At 42.0% G+C, this 10,833-nt stretch overlaps 1 protein-coding gene across 11 annotated transcripts in view; it reads left to right on the forward strand.

The window, feature by feature from the left end:
• IDE (insulin degrading enzyme) overlaps window positions 1–8,441 on the forward strand; it is a 100,554-nt gene extending 92,113 nt beyond the window's left edge. For 9 of the 11 annotated variants that reach the window (XM_070609961.1, XM_070609971.1, XM_070610000.1 and 6 more), the window contains exons 22-25: window positions 397–458; window positions 4,620–4,692; window positions 5,418–5,485; window positions 6,134–8,441. In XM_070609961.1, coding sequence (XP_070466062.1) covers window positions 397–458; window positions 4,620–4,692; window positions 5,418–5,485; window positions 6,134–6,229 — 299 coding nt within the window. In that variant the 3' untranslated portion in view covers window positions 6,230–8,441. Of the gene's footprint in view, window positions 1–396; window positions 459–1,511; window positions 1,710–4,619; window positions 4,693–5,417; window positions 5,486–6,133 lie in introns of those variants that run through there. The other 2 variants (XM_070609982.1, XM_070609991.1) reach the window with 1 other exon arrangement.
• The last annotated feature ends 2,392 nt before the right edge of the window (window positions 8,442–10,833 follow it).

Consider the following 10,833-nt stretch of genomic DNA (forward strand, 5'->3'; position numbering starts at 1 on the left):
ATTGACCAAAGCATCGTTATGTGGCACATGACTGTATATCATTTTCCTTTGTTCTCACTACAGCCCCATTAAGTAGTTATTATTCCCAATTTCCAGATGAGGAAACTGAGGCTCGAAAAAGTTGAAGGTACTACCCCAAGATGCAACAACTCCTAAGTAAAGAGCCAGGATATAAACCCAGACTAGCCTGGCTACAGGGCCACGGCTCTTATCCATTGCACTACATCCCCTTGCCTTTACTTGAAATGTGTTCCCTTACTGCTTACAGGAGCAGATGATCCCTTAAAGATATGGATACTGCAGAGTGTTGGAGTGAAGTATATTGTCATTTGGTGTAGTATTGTAGGCTACTTAAAATGGAAATATTAGTAAATTATTGTTTGATTTCTTTTTTAGATAATACAGAAGTTGCATATTTAAAGACACTTACCAAGGAAGATATCATTAAGTTCTATAAGGTAAGTTGAATTTGTATATTTAGATTTTGACCAGTAAGGAAATACTGTCTTTGCTGTGTTGTTGTTGCCTCTTTGAACCCATTCAGGCAGGATTTATGAAGGCATTTTTATGGATTTAAGTATTTTTGACACATATTACTGTTAGAAAAATTAGAGACAATTCATATGTATCAGAACCCAGTACTGTGTTCCCCTCCCTCTGGACCACGGACTGTTCTGGCCCTTCCAAATCTGCCCATTTAGGCTCCCCTTTGTTTTTTTTCTCTCTGTTCTCCCTACCCCCCAACCCACCAAGAACATTGCTGAGCTTGTTTGCTGGGAAGGAAGATCGAAGGAAATGAATAGAACTTAAGAATTAGATTATTTTCCAGTCTCTGACAACTATAAATTGTCTTCACCCATGTAGGTGCCACTGCGGCTGCTTTTTTAGATAAATGATTACTCGCATTTGAACTGTGTTCAGAGAACCTATGAGTTTTGAATGCCTGTGGTCACTGAGAAAGTTTATCAAGAGCAAAGAAAGGCACCACCATTAAAGTTTTCCTAGTACAGCCTTGAGAGGTTTGCATCATGTAAATTTTCCCCACCTGTAACAAAATTCTAAGAAGGGTAGTAAAAATTTTAAGTGTGTGTATAATGTGTAATAAACATGGTGAGTGCAGAAATTAAAAATTTATGCTGCAATAGAGTTGTACTTAAAGTGTTATGTGTATTCTTTGTAATATATTGGGGCTTCTAATTTGAGTAAAGTACTTTTATGCCTATTTTGCAGGACAAGGAGCAAAATTATGCTCCATATAGTGCCTTAGAATTATACCCTGTCTAGTGTTCTAGCCACTTCTCCTGGTTCATCTCTGATTTATGATGTGCCGTTTCTTTGGTCAGAAACCCAGTCCTGCCCTGTGCTGACGTCTCTTTGGGAGAGATCTCATCTACTTTACAGTGGCATTTTTCAGGGCTATATTATAGCTGCCAACACAAGAGTTCTCATTAGAATGATTTTGTGAAATTAGTTGTACAGTGAAGGCTAATGACATTTTTCTTCTGTATTAGAGTTTCTAATGCCCGTTTAATTCACCGCTGTCGGGATGTGTGGGAGAGTAAGGAAAAGGAAATAGTCCCTGACTGAAGGTGCTGATGGTATCCTAGGGGACAAATAGTGACCTTGCACTATCTCCGAGTTACTTACACCTCTTCCCCTCAAATCCTCTGCAAGACGACAGGGCTGCTGTTCTCTCTGTGTGCAAACAGGTATCACTATAGCTGGTAACACCTCAGCACATAGGAAAGGACGACAATAACGGTTTTAGTTTCAAATTTTGACAGTGGAAGCCAATATTTTGAATGCCCCTTTTCAGCAATGAGGTTTGAGACATTTTGGCTGTAGAAACAGATGGCTGGACAGGTTATTATTTTATTTACCTCTTTGCATTGTGCAGAGGAAGACAAGAGTGTCATCTCAACTACTCTTGTTCTTTTGTAGTAATAGTCCTTAAAAATATGTATATTTTGATAAGGGAGAGGCTATGAATGTGTGGAGGTCAGGGCTATATGAGAAATCTCTGTGCCTTCCACTCAATTTTGCTGTGAACCTAAAACTGCTTTAAAGAATAATATCTATTGAAATATATATGTGTGTGTAAAGAAATATATATTTTTTAATAAAAAATATATAAAACAAAATTCTGACCTGAAATATAACCCCAGGTAGACTTTGTGTACATGAAGAGAGAGCTACAATAGGCCTGTGAGGGGCAGAGTCAGGTATAGGAGCAATGCTCGGGACATCGTCCGCGCCCAGTGCTCAGTTGTCTAGAGAGCCCTGCGTAGAGCTGCCAACCTCAGCGATCTCAACCTCTCAGGAGATTCTTTCACCTGTGGGTATAAGCAGGAGGGATGTGGCCTCTCACTACAGAGCGGAGCACAGCCGGTCAGCAACTAGCTAGCTCTGTGACCTCAGCCAAGTTACTTAAGCTTCTGAGCCTCACTTTTCTTATTTACAAAATAAAGAGAAATTGGTATATTAATAGAAATGAGATGTGTAAAGTGATTGGCACCTAGTAGCATTTAAGAAATAGTCTCTATTGTTGTTAACACTTTATTAGTCATACTCAGTCCCAGGGTTTTTAAATGTTTTCATCAGAATGCTTTAAATCAGAATATGTTTTCCTCCTTGATGTTATAAAATGTTTTGGTTTTGTTTATGTACTGCTTGAGACTGTTTCGCTTTGCAAGGTTAGGTGCGAGCTCTCAATTGCCTACCAAAGACGGTGATCATGCTCAGCTCCTTCTGGTTCCTAAGACATTCGTTTTAAGGCATTATTAGTTATATGTGTTCAAAGAGAATGATGCCCTAATATAACTTAACTATATTGTTTCTAGAAGAAATGAAGATTTGTCTTTCTTTCCACAAATTCTGTATTCAGTTGAAATTAGAAATAGTACCTGATTATTGAATTTGTGAAAATAGTAGTTATGACTGAATCTTTCTTGTCTTAAAAAATGGGAGTATTTATTACTGAGCCTAAGATAACTCTAGAATATCATTTCCCCAGCTGTGTTCCATGGTACACAAGTGTTCTACAAGATATTAATAGGGGTACTAAAAAAAAGGTTTCATGACCATATAAGTTTGGGAATGTGTACGCTCTTTATTCCCGTCCTTGGAGAATCACAGAGTGTGTTAGCATTTTAAAAGTTCTAAGAAGCCCCACGGTAAAGCCTTCTTTAGTCCAGCATTTGTTTAATTTTGATTAACCAAACATTTCCTAAACTGATTTCACCATGGACCCTTTTTTTTGCACAGAATACCAGTAAATATCTCCTGGGACTCCAGTGTTCCTTAGAATGCAGTTTGCAAGAAAATGCAGTTTGTTGGTTGGTTCGTTGGTTTTCAGGAAAATGGGGATTGTCCAGAGTTGGTCGGGAAATTGAGAACAGTCTGAAACTGAAGAGAGTGTTCTGCTGTGTACTGATACTGGTTGATATGAGGGCAATGAAGATTTGGGTGAAAGGGATCAAGAATAGATCTTTGGAAGCAAATCTTTTTTTACTCTGTTAGGTAGGATGCTCTCAATGAGGTACTCCATGTTACTGGAGGCAGACATGGGCTGAGCTCCTGAAAGAGGCTGGAGAGGCCAGAGTAGACCTGTAGGAGAGTGTGGGCTATCCTGCCAGCTGGAGGGAGCCGTGGGCAAGTTTGCTGTGTGACATCAGGAGGGCTTCCCCGGCAGCTGCTCTGGACCAGGCTTAAAATAACTGCTCCGTAAATACTGTTGAGTTGATTTGGCTTCTCTGGTGATCTCTCCCTCCGAGGATACGAAACATTACTTCTGGCTGACACATCAGGGGAAGCTTCATCACATCCTGTGTTTTCCCTTTGGAAAAGACAGAGGTTCAGCATTAAGGACAAGTTGATCCCCACAGAATCTTTCTGCCAACCAACCGCTCCTGGTATTCATGGTAGTGCCTAAGGGAGATCCCTCAGAGCAGCATGGTGGAGCGGAGAGAACAAGCAGACCTCCCTTGTGACACCATCCCTTACGAGCTGTGTGACTCCAGCAAGTCATTATACCTCTCTGTATTATAGAGTCTGTCTCTCTAAAGTAGCAATCGTCATGATGCTTAGCTTACAGAGAATCGAGTGAGCTAACACAGGAGAGTGTCCGGTATAAGGCAGGACTCAGTAAAGGTTAGTTTCCTTCTGTTTGGGTAGATGAGGAGCCACAGCAGTGCCCTGGTGCAGAATCTCTGAAGGTTCTTAGAGGAGCAGGCCTTGTGGTCATCCCTTGACTGAGCTCAGGCCGCATCTCTGCAGACACTGAGGGTCACTAGGTGCAGCCCAGCCTCACACCCCAATGAATGCTAAACTAGGCGTCTAATCCCAGACCAGGGACTTATTAGCTGTAGGAATTTGAGCACGTCACTTAATCTCCTTGGGCTCAGTTTTCCATCTGTAAAATGGGGTTTAAGAGTAATTCTTGCCTACCTTACCTAATCTTTGTAGAGATTAAATGAAATACTGTAAGTGAGGGCAGAGAAAGGGGGCATCTTTTCTGTTTCTGGCTATATGAGAGCTGATTCTTCATAGTCGTAAGAGACCACCTCAGTTTAAGTTCCTTAGTGGGACAAAAGGGTGACCTTGCTATTCTCTCTGCCCAGGAAATGTTGGCAGTAGATGCCCCAAGGAGACATAAGGTATCCGTCCATGTTCTTGCGAGAGAAATGGATTCTTGTAAGTATTGAATATCAACTTTTTTTTAAGTATATTTTTAAGCACACGATAGCTGTCCCTTGCCATAGCCACATCCCTAATAGGGCACCAGAAAGTAAAGGGGTGCAGAAGGAGAACTAATTGGAGGGAAAGTCTGCTCTGTTGAGCAAAAATAAGAGGAAAAGGGAAATGAGGCAGCGAAGGAGAAAGGCAACACCAGACGGCACAGTGCCAGTCTGGTCACCGCTCCATAAGAAAACACAGCCAGTTGCCGGTAGGACATCTCCAGAGAAGCTGTCTGCAACCACTGCATGCGAGGAGGAAGGGCAAGCAATTGACCTGCTCAATGCTTCCTGTCTCCTGTCTCTGACTGGCCGAGGTCTGGCCCACAACCGTGAACTCCCCAGCCTTCTGGGTGGTTTAGTGGGTCCTTCCAAGTGGCCAGAGCCTCGGGGTCCAGTGAGGTCACACCTGGCTCTAAAGCTGCTGCAGCCACGGTCTTATAACCATGGTAGCACTGCACCATGAAGCGTCACTGGGGACACTCGGAGTAGGAGGCAGGACAGGCAGTCAAGGCCTTGGGGAGCAGGCAGCCTGAGAGGACCTGAGAAGTCTGTGAACGGGGCCTGGTACAGGTTTTTAGTGAACTGGGCCTGGTTATGATTTTTCTTTTTTTTTTTATGAAAGTTTCCTTTGTGTGCTAGTGTCAATGAGCACAAAGCATTAAACCTTTCATTTTCTTATAGGTCCTGTGGTTGGAGAGTTCCCATGTCAGAATGATATTAATTTGTCACAAGCACCAGGCTTGCCACAAGTAAGAAATGTAAATGTTATGTTAGATTGCACTGTTCGAGACTTCCTCCTTAAAAGGAACTTTTTTATCAGGACACGTGAGACCTAGAGGTTTGGGTCACCAGGTATTCGAGCCTCGACTTTAGGTCTCCCTGAAAGGCCAGGTCGCCGTTCTTTCTGACAGCTCCCAGTGGTCAGAGGCTAAGCCTCAGCCCTCATCTGCCCTTGTCTTTAGCTTGAACAGCTGTGTTACTCAGCAAAGACTCATCTCTAGCCACCTTTGTCCCCAGCCCCTTCCAGAGTACCTGCATATTTTAATCATCTGGCAGGGCTGGCATTTACTCGCAGGAGGAGGAAACTGGCAGTGTGACTAGGCCCTTGCTGGGTGGGCACACCAGCCTCTGCCACCCTTGCTGCTGAGCCCTTGGTGTGCCAGCCTGTGTGCCCAGGGGAAAGCCAAGAGTCTTCCTTCTGGCCCACTGTCCTGCTGGGGACACTCACCAGAGGTTTGCATAGACCTGCTGGCCTGGTTCAGACAGAAAGCTCAGCATGCTGATCATAATGAATGGTGTAGAAACTGGTATATGTGCAAAAAAAGAAAAAGCGTTGATGTCCGTTCAGTCTGCTTTTTAGGTTAAACGTACTAAGACAAAACTTTTTTTCTTTGCAGCCTGAAGTGATTCAGAACATGACCGAGTTCAAGCGTGGTTTGCCACTGTTTCCCCTTGTGAAACCGCACATTAACTTCATGGCTGCAAAGCTCTGAAGATTCTCCATGGGTGGCAAAGTGCAAGTGGATGCATTCCTGAGTCTTCCAGGGGCTGGGAAAACAACCTCGGCCACTTCAGTAGTTTCTCGTTCACTATTAGAGAGACAAACAGAAAAAAAGAAGTTTGTCAAATGTCACTATGTAGAAATACTAAAAATCCAAAGTGATTAAATTACAGAATCTTATAGATGTAGAATATTTTTAAAATACATGCCTCTTAAATATTTTAAAAAGTTTTCTTTTCATTATTGAGAGAAATTTCCCTTATATAACAGTACTGAAAATGATGAATGATGTTCCTATAGAGCCTGGCTTCCTTGTTCTGTAAAATAGTCACTTGTCAGAAGAAAATATGTTAGCTTTTTTCTAAAAGCCTCCTAGGTTGACAGAAAAGGCTTCAAAACATTTAGAAAGGTGATACCTTTTTAAAAGTCGATCCTCAAACTTGCTTTCTACTTGATGGTTTCATGTAAATCAATGGAGAACATTACATTTGGCAGATGATGAAAAAAGTAATGTAATTTTCTTTTATTGTTGAAATTGCTGATTATATAAGGCATGGTTTTAATCTTTTTATAAAATTTGAACATTTTTTATTCGAACTAGTAAAATGCTGGAAAACCCCAGAACACCCTACTTATTTACAGTGCTAGAAATACAGACTTAACTTTACATCAATTTTGTCCCAAACTGAATTCTCAGGATTTCTGTGATTTGTTTCTTTCTGATTGAATTATATTGACATTCTTGTTCATAGTTGGTTTGCAGTGTCCCATCGCTTTTCCTTTTTCCCATCGACATGTTGCTGTATTTATTTAATGAGTACAAATAGGGTCAACTTAGACCCCACTGAGTGTGTGACATGCCTTTCTGACATCAGCTATTATAAACACCGGGATCTTTCTACTGCTGTGAAATTGCAGTCAGTATATGAATCAAAATGTTTGCCCCGTTACAAATTTAAAAGACAACAAGTACAAAGTCACCTTTTGGAGGTATGAAAAATAAAGCCTTGGATTCCTAAATAGTGTGATCTCCGTAAGACTCTCAAATCCCTTTTTGCTACCACTCTAATATTGCCTTAAGTGTTAAGTTATTTTTTGAATAGATAAATATAAACATACAAACACACAGATGATGACTGGAGTAGACTTTTAAAAAATATTTTTTTCATGAGATACTATTTTGGGAGAAATTGTTACTATGGATTTAACAGCTGTTTTGAAATATTTACTGTTACTAAAACTTCAAGAGAAATTGTGAATATGCTTCCACATCCAGGCACCAGGAACAGTGAGTGGCCCTGTCGTCCCCTAACTCAGGCAGAGTAAAGAATGGCATTTTCAAATGACGTTTTACGTCCATTTGGGTTGTTTTGCCAGGACTTCTTTCTGTGTAGAGTCACATCTTTTCACATCTTAAGTTTTCACATTTGCCACTTTTCAGATAATCTCAATTTGGGGCAAGAATGATCTAATCACAGCTGTGGAGGCTGCTTTCGAAAGCGGGGCTCCGTTTCTACCATCAGATAAATGTGGTGCTGTAACCGTCCTTCCATCCCTTCCTTCCAGAGCTTCCTTATGTGAAGCCCGCTCTGTCCCTCAGAGGTGCGTGAGTCATCACTTCCTTCTGGTTTTATGCATTTGTAGACTATGCAGCTTTTCATCAGACTGCAAATATATCCAAGAGGGATGTAAAATTACTCCTGAGTGTTGAAATCCACCACTGTAAGAGTAAATAATCCACCTACCTTTTCTGTGGAAAATTAAGTGCTATTGAGTAACTTTTAGCTCTTTTTAAAAAATGGGTGAAATTGAACAGTGTCCTTTTTATGAGAAAGTCACATGAAGAAATCCGAAAGGAATCGCACGTGGTCTTCCAGGACGCTGTGCTGGCTGTCCAGTGTGCTCCAGCTCTGTCTGGTTTCCTCATTGGATGGAGAGCTCCTGTGGGGTCACTCAGGCACACTAAGGGTTCGTTCCCACGGGTCCAAACTGCAGTCCATGAGCAATAACAGATTACCCCGGACACTGCTGTCTACTCAATGCTTAGGAAATGAGATTCGTGCAACAAACTAAGTTTTTAGTTACTGTAACTTTTTAAAAAAATCTTCTTTTTGACTAGTTGATGTGGAAGAGAGAGCATGTGACACAGCCAGTATGGTGGAGCGCTAGGGTAATCCTGTTTACAATAAATCGCCTGAATTTAACCTCTGGAGTTTGCATTTGTATTATTTTCACAGTATCACTGGCCAATCCTCAGCCTACCTCTCGACATCCCATTTGACAATATTTCTTGTCTTCATTGTTCCTAATGCAAAAAGCAATGAATTATTTTTTTTTAAGTGTATCTAGGTAACAGTGATTTAGTCAAATAAATGAGTCACTTTCACACTCTTAAGAGTAGGTCACTTTCGTGAAACAGGAATCTTGGTGTGAGAGGCTGAACTCCTTGCTGTCAGTATTGTCACTAACCCCAAACCCAGAAAGATTTGTCTCTGGCATTACAGGGAGGAAAATACGAAGGATAGCAAAACAAAAGATTCCTCTCCTCTACGGCTAGTCTGTGCATCTTCTTGCCCCATCTCCAGCAGTAGGCTAGGCAGACAGTTTGTTCAGTCCCTGGCTTCTGACTCCCTATCGAGATAATCTTTCTACTCATGTGATCGCCAGCTGGCTCAGACAGGCATTTCAAGAGGAAATCTGCTCGTCCCTCAATTTCCAGCCTAGGACAAAGGTCCAACCCGCACAGTCAACACTGTGCTCAGGAGTGAGCAGCCCTCTGCAGAGGCGCAGAGCAACCCCAGCTTTATGGCTCGGGGTCGTTTTCCCCTCTGTCACAGTGCGTGGAGGGAATCATCTGGTCCCCTTCTCGTGCCCTCTAACACAGCTTCTCAGAATGTTTATGGTGAAAACCAAGGATTCTCACAGACTTACCTCCTTTTTGTAAGGGTGGTCCCTGCCCTCCTAATCCTTCGCTGGCAGGGCCTCTGACCAGTTGGCTCCTGGGTCCCTCGTACTCTGTGCTGCCTGTCTAATGAAGTTCTTCCGTTGTCCTTGTCAGCTTGACCGTCACACCCCCTGGTTTCTTGTGGCAGAGCTCATTGGTGGTACTGCATTGCTGCTCTTCTCACCCCAGTCCAGCTCTTCGCAGATACTACAGCATTTTGGACAGCTCATGCCCTAAATTAACATAAACTAACATTATAAAGCTCTTTACAGACCACCCTCACAGACATCGTCCACAATAATCTTTTGACACGGGAGGACGAAGATTCAAATTATCATCATCCTCCCAGGTTTTCGCGGGTGGAAGTAGGCTCAGAGAGGCTAAACAGTTTGCCAGGATCACACAGGAAGCACAGACTCAAACCTCCACTCACATCTTTAAACCCTACATCTCATTGTTCCATGTGGATTTCCTGTAATAATAGCTACCGACTCCATAATGTGGTTTGGAACAAACTAGAAAGAGTGTTGCTTTTAGATTTGTGCGAAACTTGACCTTTTTCACATGCGCCATCTTGCTGAATCTCCCAGCCTTTGCCTGTTTGGAGGGAGGGAGATGAGATCTTGGAGTCAATGCACATCTCCAGTACGCTGTTGTTTCCACTCTGCTGGGCTATCTTGTGGACACCTATCACCGTTGCCTGCAGGATCTCCCTCCATTGGGCTTAATCCGACCCATGCCTCCTGGCCTGCTAAACGCCTAAATCCGTGCAAGCTCTTTTTCCTGTTGCCCCTGGAGTGATAGATTGTCTGGAATCCTTCAAGAAGTTTGGAAGAGGAATGTGAAGAAGAGTGAAGTTCATCTGGGACCCCACCACTCCAAGACAACCACATATGCATTATGTTTTTGCAGTCTTTGTCCTGTGCATATAGAACGGGGTCATAGATTCAGTGTTGCAACTTGTTCCTTCAATAGTCTATACTGAGAATTTTCCACATGGATGCTCTTGAAAAAATGTGATTTGTTGTTGTTGTTGTTCTTGTTGTGTGTTTGATGTCATACTGTGGTTTGTTTTCGAATCCTCTTTGTGGGATGTTTAGGATGTTTTCAAACTTCTATCCGTGATAAAACTCCTTGTGCAGAGTATGTGTGTGATTTTCTGATTATTTCTTTAAATTGTGGGGTTATGAAATATATCATTTAACTTTTTATTCTGAAAAATTTTAAATCTACAGAAAAGTTGTAAAAATAGTACAGTGAATTCCCATATACCCTTCACCTTGTATTCACCAGTTTAATAATGTTTGCTACACATTGCTCCCTCCGTCTGTCTCAGTAGGTTGCAGATGTCATGACTGCTTACCCCTAAGTAGTTTATCAAGTATCTCCAATAACAAGGTCAATGTGTAGTAAGGAATTGGGCCTCACCCACAGGGAGGTCTTGCCTTTGTCCTTTTTGTCTTTGTTTAGACACTGATACCAGTAAATTTGAGAACTTAGATGAACTGGATAAATTTCTTGAAAGACACAAATTACCAAAATAGGCATGAAAAGAAACAGAAAGTTTGAATATTCCCTTATCTATTTAAGAAATTGAATTACTAGCCTTCCCACAAAGAGAATTTCAAGCCCCTGTGGCTTCACTGGTGAAG

This window comes from Equus przewalskii, chromosome 1 (assembly GCF_037783145.1).
Source record: "Equus przewalskii isolate Varuska chromosome 1, EquPr2, whole genome shotgun sequence".
In the NCBI taxonomy this organism is placed as follows: Eukaryota; Metazoa; Chordata; class Mammalia; order Perissodactyla; family Equidae; genus Equus; species Equus przewalskii.